Genomic DNA, 13,918 nt, shown 5'->3' with positions numbered 1-13,918 from the left:
ATCGCAGGAGGCGCAATATTTGTTAAAGGTGAAATGTGTCAAAATAGCATTTTAAATGAAATATTGTGGTGCTGCAGAGATGTCCTGGCCTACACATCATATTCTACAGACTTAAGAAAACATCTTTGTTTGGTACAGATCCCCCGCAAAAATCACACCATAATCATTTTACTACATTTTTCAATGAAAATGAGAATAATGATGTAAAAATTACCATTCCCTCTAATATTGCAAATCATATCGCAATTGCAATATCAGTCAAAATAATCGCAATTAGATATTTTTTCAAAATCGTTCAGCCCTAGTTTAAAATGTGTTTTCCATTGTTACATAGGAATAGCAGGGGCTGTTGAGCTAGTTAAAATGGACTGTTGTTGATCTGACCCACCTAATGACCTTAATATCTGTCTCTCTCTTTCTCTTCTTTATCTCTCTCTCTTTCCCTCCTCTCTCTGTCTCTCTCTTCCTCCTCTCTCTGTCTCCCTTTTTGTTCTCTCTCTGTCTCTCTTTCTCTTCTCTGTCTGTTTCTCTCTTTCTCTTCTCCGTCCGTCTTCTCTCTTTGTCTTCTCTCTCTCTCTCTCTCTCTCTCTCTCTCTCACTCTCAGACATCCATCCGTCACATGGAGGAGGCGCTGGTCGCCGAGCCCCGCGACACGTCCTCGTCTTCCCCCTTCCACTTTGAGCGCGCACCGCCCTCTACAGGCGGGGAAGGGAACAGCGGGGCGTTATCTGACGACAGCGAAGGAGAAACGGAAACGGAGAGCAGTGCTGGGAGCGCAGGAGGTTACAAAGTGCGGGGAGCCACTAACCTCCTCTCCGCCTCCTCCTGTTCTTCATCATCGCTGCCCTCTCCTTTATCCCCCGAACCCGGACCAAACTCGGCGTTCCTCCCATCTGAGGAGGGCACACGTTCTCACCTCAGTCCTCAGTCCGCGATTTCACCGGACACCCATTCACTGACCGCACCCACAACCTCACGTCCCGTCTCGGACCAGAACGCTTCGGGGCGCCGGCCTCATCCAGACACTTTTGATATTTTGACTGCAGAGGGAGTCGAGCCGAAAGACGAGGAGGAGGAGGAGGAGGTGGGGGAGGAGGGGGGAGAGGGGAGTGGCCAGGATGTGAACCTCCTCTCGCTAACCTTCGGTGGGAAGGAGGAAAAGGAGCAGGAGAAACCGGTTCTGTTGGACGGGGAGGAGCCCCCGCGCGACGCCACGCCCCTCCTCCCCTCGCAGGCGAGGGATGCTGGGGAAGTTGCCGTGGAAACCGTCTCCGCTTTTGTTGAAGGGGGGGAGGAGGAAGAGGAGGAGGAAGAAGAAGAAGAAGAAGAAGAAGAGTGTTCTGGTTACATGACTCGTCCGTGTACAAATCTGCCACAGAACCTTCCATAGACCTCTTGGGATTTTTACAGCTGGAAGTTTCGTTTCTGTCTCGTTGTTTTCTTGGTGGGGTTAAAATGTTTATATCAGTGTTGCAATGAAAGTCTGTGAAGCTGTCGGTAGCGCTTCATTTTCATGAAGTCGACTAACCGTTCAGTCCAGAAACTGACATTAGATTATTCCCATTACAAAATGTATATGTTTACTCATCCTGAGCCCATGAGAAAGTGAGAATGAGCGTCTCACCTCTTAAATCGCACTCTGAATTGACTTTTGACTCACTATTCAATGCAAAATAACAAACTATTCCATACAAATTATTACTGAAACATGTGAGCTGGTCCTGAAAGTTTGGTTTAGCATCACATAAGTAACTATTTCGGAGTGCTAGTGTATACATCTCACCTAACTGGTATTGCAGTGCTGCTTCCAGGCTGCCAAAAAAAAGAAAAAAAAAACACCACTCCACACCAGAATGCATATGCTTGTTTCTGGTCCTGTGTAGCTCAGTAGCACCAGTGGCTTCAGGCCTACTTGGTAGATGCAGGGATGAAACCCAAGGATTCGGGGCATTAGGGTGGCAGGTCGGTTTAGCTGCAAACTCCATATGATCTCCTATAAAGGGAAAATCCACCCTAAAACACTTTAACACTGTAAAAAAAAAAAACAGCTTTTGGTGATGTATCTTGCATCCCGGGGTCCATTTTGGGGTTTGGTGGTGTGTTTTTCTTATTCCTGGGATAACTGGCCAAATGTAGACGTCATGTTGAGATATTTCCAGTGCAGCTACTATTTAAGTTTAGTGCCACAAACATTTTCAAATATCTAAAACATCAACGGTAAACGTCAGGTTTTTGGTGTCAGTCTGAGGGAATAAAAGAAAAACAGCTTCTCTCTAGGTGTATTTTGAGTAAGAGAGGCATCTGGAAAAAACTCAGTTCCTCTTCTTATGCTATCACTCTCTCCATCGACACGTGAAACCCACAGCTGGACGCTACAAGCTCACCACCTGTTCTCTGGTGGTTGTAGAAAGGCACTCTGGGAAGTGTAGGAAATCACTTACTGAAGTAGAAGTGGACGAGGCAGGTTGAGGGAAACTGGATACTCCAAAAAAGTATATTACAAATAACACAAATTGATGATATCTAACAGTGTAAGAGTTTTCAAAGGTGGATTTTTCCTTTAAACGAACTCCACGCAATCTCCTTCAACCTGCACTGAAAGTTTTAATTAGTGGAGATAGTTTTGCACAAGCCCAAGCCGAAAAATAGTTGAAAGGTCATTAGCGTACAAAAATATGAGTACTGTATTTATTTTTTATTTTTTATTGTTTTTACTTTTTGTATGTCATTATAAGAGAATCTCCCATACCTTTGTTCAGTATTAAAGTATAAGTACAGTATATAGTATTATAGTATAATATGCAATGAAAAAATCATGACTGGATGATGAATGTTAGTGAATGAATGTTATATGTAGGCAGATAGGTGCCATTACTGTGTTTTTCCCATAACCTATTGTATACAGTATATTAACAGGAATTACACTTTGTGTCATACATATGCCATTGCAAGTTACAGTATAGAACCATTTTAATTTAAATAATGTAACCAAACAATTCCATATCTGTGTTAGCCACATATTTTTTATTTTATTTTTATATTCATGACTGTAAAACTTTTACATAACCCAAACAGAATAAAGTTACATCTCAGATATTAAAGGCATGTTTTACCATTTATACAATTGCAGTAAAACAAAACACATGCGCAGATACTGTATGAATTTAAGATTTCTTCAAGCTTACCTTGCACAGAAACTCAGTTAACATGGCACACAGTCAAATATGATATCAACACAATAAAAAAATAAAAATAAAAAAAAACCCCATCAGATACAAGAAGGCAGAGTGCTATCCGCTAACCCCCCCCAGTGCCCCATGCACTTCTCCGGCGAGTGTGAGACTTGACAGAGTGAAACGCAGGAATCGTGGGGTAAAAAACACAGGGAGGGACTTCTGGGGAAACTGAAACTCAGCCTGGTTCATGTTAACTACTGTGCCGTCTCTCCCAACCACCACCACCGCCACCACCACCACCACCCCCTTCCCCTCTATACGTTGTGCTCCAACCCAAACACAACAGTCTTATCATCCTGCCAAAGCCCCAGACTTTTAACAGTGCGCCATCACACCGTCCATGGAGGGATGATGGGGTTGTGGATACCACTTCTTCTGCACTTACACCTTGGTAATGCTCACTGGGAGGAGGGTTAAAGGGAGAATGAATGCTTGTTATCGTTGAGCTGTGTACTGTATAGGTGTGAGTGAGTTTTTGTCAGTTGTGTCAAGAGAAGTTGTGCGTAATTTTGGCTCTGCTGTCTCTGCATCCTTTGTGTTTTTTTTCTGTTCCCTGTACGTTTACCCCTCGGTCTGACCTGTGTATGTGTGTGTGTGTGTGTGTTTGTGTGGATAGGTGTGTGTGTGTGTGTTTGTGTGGATAGGTGTGTGTGTGTGTGTTTTTGTTAGGAGGGGGTAGTAAATGCATCGTGTTTTCTGATCATTTTGCAACCTCTGCATAGCTCCAAAATTAGTTGCAAGTCAGTCATATGTCATATGTGACACAATATATTTATAATTTATAAAGTAAACAAGTGTCTTTAGAATGACCCATCAATATTCCTGAAAATAAAAAAAAAAACACTTCTCATCTCTGTCATCGTATATCTGTGATTGCAGGTTATTTTTTTTATGCGGATTTTATTTATTTATTTGTCGATGTGTTTTTTTGTTTTTTTTTTAACAGATTTTGTTCTGTCCGTCTCTCCAGCGGCGGGTGTTTCTCTCCCTCCTCCTCTCAACGTCTCCATCACTTCCTTCAACATGGAGCACACCCTCAGCTTCCTGCCGGGCCCGGGGACCGCCGCCGACGCACACTTCAGAGTTCACATTCTCCGCTTCAGGTACTGGATACAGCCGGAGACAAACGGGGGGGGTGGGGGGGGGGGGAGAGAAAGTAAAAAGTTATTATTTCAGACAGTGGGAATGGAGGGAATAGGCAGTATACGGCTGAGAGTCTCGAGAAAGCTGGGAAAGAGGGAAAGGAGGTGGGGTGACGTGATGTTGGTTGTGAAGCGGACTCAGGGCCACGATGCTGTGAGTCCCTGGTCTGCACCTTAGCACCTGAGCCACCAGGGTGTCAACATTTGAAATACTTAAAGGATAAGTTTGGTGATTTTGCACCTATATATCTAATTAGTCTCCTCATACCTGTAGTACTTGGTCCGACAGACAGTATTGTCTCCAGTCAGCTGTCAGTTGAAGCAGCGAGTCCAAACTGTTTGTCAGAATATCTCCAAAAATCCAGTCTGTGAAAACGATACGGAGAGCGGCCGACGTATTTCTCTCCACGGCCCAGAAAGCAGCAGCACCGACCGTTTAACCACTCAGCGGATCGTCTTCTACTGAACTCTACTGTTTACAATCTGACCTGACCGTCCAGAACTAGATCACTCCACCAGGAACCCGCCTTTCAACCCCACAGCGGTCTGTGCTGCTGAAAAATAGTTTCCTGATCAGTGAAAGTTGCGTAATGGAGGACCAGTGTGATGAAATCAGAGCTAATTTTAATTTATGTACTTCGCAACTTTTCAGTTTTCTCTCAACTCTCCTGTGGAGCCACAAATGGCTTTTCTGGAGATATTTTGACGAACAGTTTGGACTCATTGTTGCAGCAAGACGGACAGCTGGCTCTGGAGACAGTATTGTCTGTGGGTCCAAGTACAACAGGTATGAAAGAAACAAATAAGATATAGGTCCAAAATCGCTGAACAAATCTTTTAAAGGACTATACCGACTATTTGGGAAGAATTGGCCTATTGGTCTACTTCCCCTTTATTTGACGAGACGATTGATTGCTGGATTGCTAAAAGGTCTATCTTCATACGTTAGACAATACTAGCTGCCTATGGGCACTTCAAGATTTTTGTGGTACTCCTCTTTTTACCATGTAAAAAGTAAGTTGACCAACGAGTAAAATTCCCCAAAAAGTCAGTGCAATCCTTTAAGAAGCTCTTAATTTACCGGTCAGACACTTACAACAAGCTCAGACATTGCTTCTTGTCAGATGAGGCAAAATCAAACAATCACACTGTCTGGGTTGGGGGTTCAGTTCCCACTAGGGCTGCCCATGCTGAAAATGCATGCAGTCATGTTACTGATAAACCTGTCCACCAAACCGTATGTTAGTCTATCTAGCTTTGCATTAGTCTGAAGTTTCCTACCTGTGAAAGTTAAGTCAGCCCAGGACAGCCGGGGCAGAGGTTTCCTTTTCGTTTCTTGAGCACTTCACTGTTGATGAGTAATCGCTTTCCTTTCTGCAGAATTGTGTACTTGAAGTGCTGTCGTAACTGTGTGTCATTGTATCAGTATGACGCATGCAGCACCGTAAGTTGCCTTTTACTCAGCTGTGAATGTTATCCGCACCAATAGGCTTATCAGCATGTTGATAGTTATATTTTCTCTCTCACCCTCTCCCTCCCTCACTGTCTGCGGTGTAAAGTTGATCTATCAGGATGACACGTTATCGCCTCTATTCTTATCAGTGGATATCTACCAGTCTCTCCCTCCCGCCTCCCCCATATCACTTCGTCTAGGAGGAAGAACTCCTGGAAGCCGGTGGCAGGTTGTTTGGAGCTGACGGCCAGACAGACATGTAACCTCACCAGACCGTTCAAGGACTCGTTGGATCAGTACAAAGCCCGAGTCCAGGCCTTCACACCCAGCCAGGTGTCCAGCTGGACGCTGTCCGAGCAGTTCCATCCTGTGATAGACAGTGAGACGCCCCAACTTACTTACAGACTGCTGCATTCCATTGGAAGTTGGACGTCCTTATTTCCAAGTTGGAATTACCGACTTCCGATCTAAATACGTTCCAGTGCGTCTTCTCGGGAAAACTGGACGCATCAACGTTAGCTATCTGACAGCTCTAGTAATGTTAGCAGGCTGGTTCATACTAGCAAAGACTTCTATCTAGTAACGAAGCAGTCAACTGAATTGATAAAGTTGTTCCAACACGTTTTACATATCAAGTAAAAGCAAGTTTTATTAAGTACAAATTGATGCTGTGACGTCAGCTGCGTTTATGTCGGAGAACCCGGGGCGGAATAGATCTCCGACTGGGAATTCCGACTTGAACGGCCGTTCTGTTGCACTTTTCCGTGTTGGAAGTCGTTTTTCCTCAGAGTTCCGAGTTCCATGGAACGCAGCATTAGCTCAGATCAGGCAGAGCTGCTCCGGAGGCAGAAATAATCTCATTGGTTGAGTTAAATATCAGTGGGTGGAGCCAAAAGAACACAAGTTAGCTAACTCTGGCAAAATTGAATGGCAAAGAAGGACAAAAGAAATGACCTCTTTTTTCATTCCTTCGTGACCATGGCATTCATGATGTTGGAAGGTCAGCAGCTAGCTAACTAGCTTACCTAGATAGCTATAGGCTAGTTTGGCTAGTTTGAACTAACTTTTTCAGTTTGTTGCAGAGCGCTAGGCTTCATTAGCTTCCTTTTCTCTTACCCCTTTGCCTTTCTCACTGGGCTCAAATTACAGAAAAACTATGGCTCCGCCCATTGAGGTTTAGCTCAACCAATCAGATTGTTTCTACCTCCAGAGCAGCTCTACATCCGAGAAATGTTTGTAGAACTAAAACGCCAATCTTCAATTTACTTACCCATGTTTCTTAATTCAGATTAGCATGTAGTCCAAAGAATCTGCCCACATAATGTGTCCATTGGTGACCCATTTAGATGGTGAATGTGCAAATTATACTCATTTAATTTTCAGTCTTCCCCAACATCTTCTCAATGCCAACCTTCTTTGCTTCAAATAATTTGCTGATTTACTACCACTTGACCTGTGATGAATCTCTTCATGGTCGATTGAATGCCAGTTACATTTTCCCTGCAGCTGTGTTGGGCCCTCCAGACGTGTCGGTGTCTGGCTGTGGGAACTGCCTGGTCCTGCAGGTCCGTCCTCCCGTAGCTAGGGGGCTCCAGCAGCGCCAGCAGCTCCTGGATCTGTACAGAGAGCTGCACTGCCTCGTGCGCAGGACCAGGGACGGTGCACAGGTACGCTTACAGTCAGGGTCTGTAAGGTTAGAGAAGAAGTGATGATCTCAGACCAAAGATTGTATATGTTTTAAAAGATAAATCACTCAAAGAAACTGTCAAATTCAATGTGAAAAGTTGAAAAAAAAAAAATGAGAGTGCGGCCGAGACGATGGATAGCCTCTTTCTCAAACCAGTGGTATTAGTTAGTGTTAGTGTTTCTCAAAATTAAGACCACATTTCCCATAAGCCCCGTTGCTTCCTGTTACAGAAGAGAGCGTGTTGTCCCCCCCTCCTCCTTCTCCCTGGCATCGCTCCACATGCGTTTGTTTTCTCTTTGTCGAGAGCAGATGGGTCTGCAATTTTTTTTCCCACCATGCTTTGCAATGACATGTGTGACACCTGGAAAGGGGGGCAGAGTGACAGCTTCTTCTTCCTCTCAGTCTGAGACCAGCTTGTTCCAGGAAGTGTTTGTACTGTTTATTTTACAGTGGTATCAGTCCACCTATCATGCATTTATCTTATCATTTCTCTTTATATTATGCGTCTACCCGATGTTAGACCTAAAAACACTTCAGTCTTGAAACACAGTAGAACAAAATTAGAATATTGTAACACCTCTAGTGTCTCAGCCAACTAGCTACCAAACCTTTCCCTGTGCTTTCTGATATCTGAAAAGTTTTCCAAAACATTCCTCTTGCGTTAGATGGGTCCAAAGTCCAGCAGTAAGAAGTCGGGCTTGCACAGTAACACTTGACTTGACGTTATGCTCATAAGGCATTATAAGCACATTATAAACATTATAATCAGAGCACGATATTATCCATTGAATATTTTATGGAGCAAATTTGTGTAGTTGTAGTTTTGTAGTCCTTTAAGTATTCATGGGGGAAATTTGTAGTAGTATCAGTAGTCTGATCATTATAAAGCACCTATAAAGTATCTTATCTAAGTATTTATGCTTCTAATGTGCTTATAGTTCACTTGTAGTTATAGTAATGTATTCAAGTGAAGTATAACTAGAGATTTCATAAAGACTAGTTCCAATTGGTAATGTGACCCTACTAGAAATCATATCTACCATTTTTAGAAATTCATATGTAGGGGCTTTTGAACTTCTGGCCTTCTGTTTGTAAAGTCTGATAGAAGTAGCAGTTCCAATTTAGGGTCACTGACCAGTCTATCTTGATAATTAGATCATCATTTTGTACATATATATAATAATGTGCCACTGACCATAGAGGTAAAGATGGAATGATGTGGTGGAAACACCTCAGAGGCAGAATGACAGGCTCTCTGTGTCCTCAATCAACACTGATTTTCACCAGTGATATTTACCAGCTCCCTTCAGCGCCTGCAGTATTAAAAAAAACAGGTTGCGCGTGTTTAGGTGATATGAAACCCGGCTCAGAGCAGCATGGAATACCAAGGAATCAAAACAGCGAACCCGCAAGGCGGCTTCGAAGCGAAGTCGAAGGCTACATATTTCCTCCGATGGCTTGTTTTTCGTTTTAAACAGTGCGTGTGGTTTTTGCCCACATCTTCCTCTCACCAGCTCGTGTTTGCTTGTGTTCGAGGAAACACTCCTGCCTGATGAGCGGTACTGTACGCCAACACACACACACACACACACACACACGCACACACACCCAGAGAGACGCGGGACAACTTCATATCTGCGATTTTTTCATCTTCTCAGCCCACACTTCTTCCAGTTACAGTATACACAAACCTGATAAGACATGGAAGGGATCAGAGACTAAACCAGTACAAGAGAGAAGGAGAAGAGAGAAGTGAGGAGAGTCACCAAATGCTGCTGCTTTAGCATCAACTACATGATTGTGATCCATGCAGCACCTAAAGATTCACGACCACATCTCAGTTTAAAGGAATAGTTCACCCAGAAATGAAACTTCTGTCATCATCTCCTCCCCCTCATGCCAGTTGAAACACAGGTGAAGTTTGTCCATATAACACACAGGGAGGCTGCAGCACAACTCCATAGCAGCCTTCTCCAAAACAACTGAAGTCAGTGGGGACCAGTTCTTCAGAGTTCCAAAAAGACCTACAGTATATTTACACCATCATTTAGTGCAAATCTGAACTACAGCTGATTGATTTGCAACAAATAATGGTGTATAGGTCTTTCTATTCACAGTGTGATTGTTTGGCTGTTTTTGTTTTGGAACTCTAAAAAACTGGTCCCCATTGACTTCAGTTGATTTGGAGAAGGCTGCTACCAAGTTGTGCTGGCAGCCTCCCTGTGTGTTATATGGACTAACAAATTTCACCTGTTTCATTTGGCATGAGGGTGAGGAGATGATGACAGAATTTTCATTTTTGGGGTGAACTACTCCTTTAATAGTGTGAAATTCTGTAGTTGTATGTGTTACATCCAGAAGGCCCAGGTAATAATTTGAGGCAATGAAGACAGGATATGTATTAGTAAAGGAATTCAAATCAATACAGATAACATTGTGGGCTTAAAGGAGCGACTAAGCTCAGTGATGAGGCTGAGCAACAAAGATGGAGACTGAATAAAAAAAAAAAAAAAACTAGAATCCAACGGATTTTGCCCTTCAGTTTGTCTGATGTGTTTTGTGTTGCAGTTCAGCCTGAACCTGCCTTACGAAGAGGAGTCGGTGATTAGCTACCTGCAGCCGGAGGTGGAGTACTGTGTGACCGTCACCGTGACAACAGTCTTCAACCCCCATGCTGTCCCCACTAAAGCCCACTGTGCCTTCACCAGCCCTCCTCCAGCCAGCAGCTCAGGTAGATGGGTGTCGTTCTTGTTTTATTTCATGTTTTCGTCTAACATAGTTTATAATACAGTTTATAATATGAGGATGAGAGTCGATGTATCATGATAGCATCAAAAAAAAAATCCCCCATCCTGCATCTGTCCCTCAGCTCTCCTCCACTGGAACTGCTTTTCAGTTGTAGATAAATCTGAATACGTTTGTTGTAATATAATCTTTCTGACTAAAAGGCTAAAAGAGGAACAGATGCTGAATTTGCCTAACGGTTCCTCTCAGAGGCGGAGCGTTTTCAAGTCCGCGAGCTGAATGTGGTTGAATTTGGCTTTTATCAGTGAAACCTGACCCCCAACCCCTGTTGCGGTTCAGGTTAGCAAATTAATTAGTGATATCCGAATGTAAATTGAACCCTAAACTCAATTTCCAGTACCGTCTTATCATTTTTTTTTATCAGGGTTTCCACTGGTGATGGAAGTTCTGGGATATCATGAAAGCTAAGGAGGGATTTTCCAGACAGGGAAAGTCAGGGAATTTGATCAATTCTCTGGGGAAGTCTAAGAATATCAGGGAATTTTACAAATGAGTCATTTTACAGGAATACACCAGCCTGTATTTTACCACTTGTTCCGCACATTTGTAGAATCGGATTAGATGGAGATAGATTTTCAGCCCAACTGCAGTGGAAAGCAACTTCTCTGGGTAGAAAATCAACATGATCAAACCAGGAAGGAATGACATCCTTAGGTCACGGAATTACTCTGATTTTTAGTTATGGAAAGTTATGGAATTTCTTAACAATAACACTGATCTCCCTCTCCTCTGTCTCACAGTGCGTGTCGTCCTCGGTCTGCTGTTTGTCTTCTCTCTGCTGGGGCTTCTCCTCGTTGGATTTGTCGTTTACGGCGGCCAACTGACCTCCAAGTTACCGCGACAACAACACCTACCCAGAATTCTGGTAATCGATCTGACTCGGTGTGCTGTGTCATCATCATCAGTTGCCTGTTGAGGTTTCAGCCTGATACCGTATGTGCGTTTAAGAGTGTCTCGGGATCTTGTTCGAGTTGATCAGTTATTGATCAGTTGATTGGTTACAGAAGCTGTTTTTTCGCCATAACTAGAATAATGTGGGTAAACTCATACTTAAACCCGGCTTACTCCCATATTAAACTGGCTACTGTGAACATCTTACTCCTTTCACTTTTGGTTTTCACAAACAGACTTGCACAGCATTTTGATGTTAACCTAGAAAACTATAATTGGCCAATATGTCCTCATTTATACTTAAAACAGCAGAACAGCAGACAAACACATTATGGCGACATATTAGTCCTTTTTTTTTTTTACTTTGTGCACTTTGAGCACATTTTCTTTTGTACACCTTTAATCCGATTAAATAAGATCATCTTTTGCTACCAGCCTTTTGTTCATTATTGGCATTTTTTGCCTGTATTTAAGGTGTGCAGGTTCCTCCTACCTTACCTGAACTCTACAATTTCTGAGCCAACGTGTGAGTTCATGTTCGGCACAGTGTCAGGTCTCTCATATTAGTCCACACACTTGGAGTGCTCGTCATTTCTTTTTCATTTCAGTAACTGTTTGACTTTGCACCCAGCCTAAGACATATTCATTGACATTTGTATGTATTAGAAGTAAGAAGAAGAGGGAACTTTCATACTTTCATGCAGACGGACTGTTCTGCCTGTGGACAGGAATATTCTGTTAACCGGTTTATTCAAGGCAACAGAGACACTCAACTGCAGGGTATCAAAGGCTCATGGAAACAACTGAAGCCTAAGGAGACCTTGACTGGAGTATGGTTAGGGTGCAGGGTTATGTAAACACAGCCACTGAAAGTCTCTCTCTCTCTCTCTCTCTCTCTCTCTCTCTCTCTCTCTCTCTCTCTCTCTCTCTCTCTCTCAAATTCGAATTCAAACCTGCTTTATTGGCATGACAGAGAAAGGATCTATGTTGCCAAAGCATTTACAAAGGAGGAAGTCAAATTCAATACATTCAATATAATTGAAGCCAATCTATAACAACAATATAGGACATTTGGAGGAACGGTGCCTATTTCGTACAAGACTAAATAAATCATTCTCAATTTTTACATCTCTCTCTCTCTCTCTCTCTCTCTCTCTCTCTCTCTAGTCCTACATCCCCCTCCAAGGCCAAAACCCTGGAGGCGCACAGCCTGAACCACTGAGCCAGATCTCAGCCTCCCAGACACACGGAGACGCCACAGCCGACTCTCTCCCAGCTCGCCACGGTCCCGCCGGCCCGCGGGGCGGCCGCCCGGCCGAGGGGGAGGAAGACGAGGGTCTGCCTTCAAGCGGAAGTGTTTAAGGTGGAGGTGTGGAGAGAGAAAGAGCGAGGGGAGAGGCTGCGGACAAGCATCGTGGATAACTCGTTTAAGGTGGAGGAAGGTGTCAGAGGTGGAAAGCGTGTAAGGTGGAGGGAGGAGGGAAAAGGCTGGGAATTTATTTTAGGAGAACTGGTTCGAAGAGGAGGAAGACGCTAAGGGTCGGGCTGGGCGATATGGTTGTAATCAATATCACAATAATCAATATCAATATATATCACGATACAGCTCACGTATGCGAAATCACGTTAAATAATCAACTTAATGTTCGTCCTATTAAACCGGATGGAAATTTTCTGAAATTGAAATTTTCAAATAATATTCCTGCCACACCTCATTTTGTCAGTTTTTCAATACAGTTCGCTTGTTATCGTCAGTTCAGACGGCAGAATTGTGCGTCACAAAATCACCATATCATCACCGTATGATTCCACCAGAAGACGATAAACGATAACATTGAATGATCGCCCAGCCCTAGCTGAGGGTGAAGCCCGTGGTTCAGCATCACAGTAAGATGTTTTGGGGTGGAGGGGGAATGGAGCGTACCATGTAGCATGCAGTGTTGGGGAAAGTTACTTTGAAACTAACTAGTTACTTTACTTTGTTACTTGCCCTAAATAGTAACTAGTAATGTTACTAAGTTAGTCTTTATTAAAAGTAACGCGTTAGAGTACTTTCACGTTACCCACTTAAGATCATGCCTTTAAAACAGTGGTTCTCAAAGTGGGGTCCGGGGACCCCCAGGGGTCCTTGAAGGGGTTCCAGGGGGTCCCTAGCAAAAAGGGGAATCATTTATTTTCACTATAATTATGCACAATGACACAATGACAGAATGTATGACTATTTTGGTCACGGGTTTCATACACTTTCTGTAATAAAACATCTGAAAGCAAAAAATCTTATAAAATGGGGGTCCGTGGTCTAATTTATGTCAGTTTAGGGGTCCTTGACGTGAAAAAGTTTGAGAACCACTGCTTTAAAATACCTTCTGCTGACGTCATCACTCTTATTGTACAGAAATCATCACTAATCATCAGGTTTGGGACACAGCTACCGTTGTCTAAAGAAAACATCATGGTGCTTTTAGTTACCTGGTTCCACAGTAAAGACTCAGTGGGGGTCTTGGACCGACTGGATGCCTTTCTGCCATCACTGCATCACAACCGCAGGTGATTTTGACTTTTATCAACACTGTGAAACATTGGCTCCATGTTCCTCTCTATGAAAAAAAGCCTAATTTGAGAAAAAAATATGCTAATGACACGGAGCTATTGACGTTAAAAGGCGCATCAACGGAGCCTTAACTGATCCGGTCTGAACATTTA

General features: G+C 43.3%; 2 protein-coding genes across 5 annotated transcripts in view; both read left to right on the top strand.

Moving 5' to 3' along the window:
* The window catches only part of LOC139667413 (interleukin-20 receptor subunit alpha-like), a 17,957-nt gene extending 14,479 nt beyond the window's left edge, over positions 1-3,478 (top strand). For all 3 annotated transcript variants that reach the window (XM_071546862.1, XM_071546861.1, XM_071546863.1), the window contains one exon: positions 606-3,478. In XM_071546862.1, coding sequence (XP_071402963.1) covers positions 606-1,391 — 786 coding nt within the window. In that variant the 3' untranslated portion in view covers positions 1,392-3,478. The remainder of the gene's footprint in view (positions 1-605) is intronic.
* On the top strand, positions 3,350-13,918 carry LOC139667414 (interferon alpha/beta receptor 2-like). Of its 2 annotated transcripts, none has more exons than XM_071546865.1 (7): positions 3,350-3,628; positions 4,208-4,340; positions 6,033-6,211; positions 7,339-7,499; positions 10,088-10,250; positions 11,065-11,189; positions 12,383-13,918. In XM_071546865.1, exons 1-7 carry the CDS (start codon positions 3,586-3,588, stop codon positions 12,575-12,577), a joined length of 999 nt encoding a protein of 332 aa, XP_071402966.1. In that variant the 5' UTR covers positions 3,350-3,585; the 3' UTR covers positions 12,578-13,918. The 2 variants fall into 2 exon arrangements, with proteins under 2 accessions (XP_071402966.1, XP_071402965.1); XM_071546864.1 differs by having other exon boundaries at positions 4,184-4,340.

This window comes from Centroberyx affinis, unplaced genomic scaffold (assembly GCF_046629955.1).
Source record: "Centroberyx affinis isolate AG114_WGS23_722 - 3 ecotype Tasmania unplaced genomic scaffold, CSIRO-AGI_Caff_v1 ptg005509l_1, whole genome shotgun sequence".
NCBI classification, from domain to species: Eukaryota; Metazoa; Chordata; class Actinopteri; order Beryciformes; family Berycidae; genus Centroberyx; species Centroberyx affinis.
This window is presented reverse-complemented; position numbering and strand designations above follow the sequence as displayed.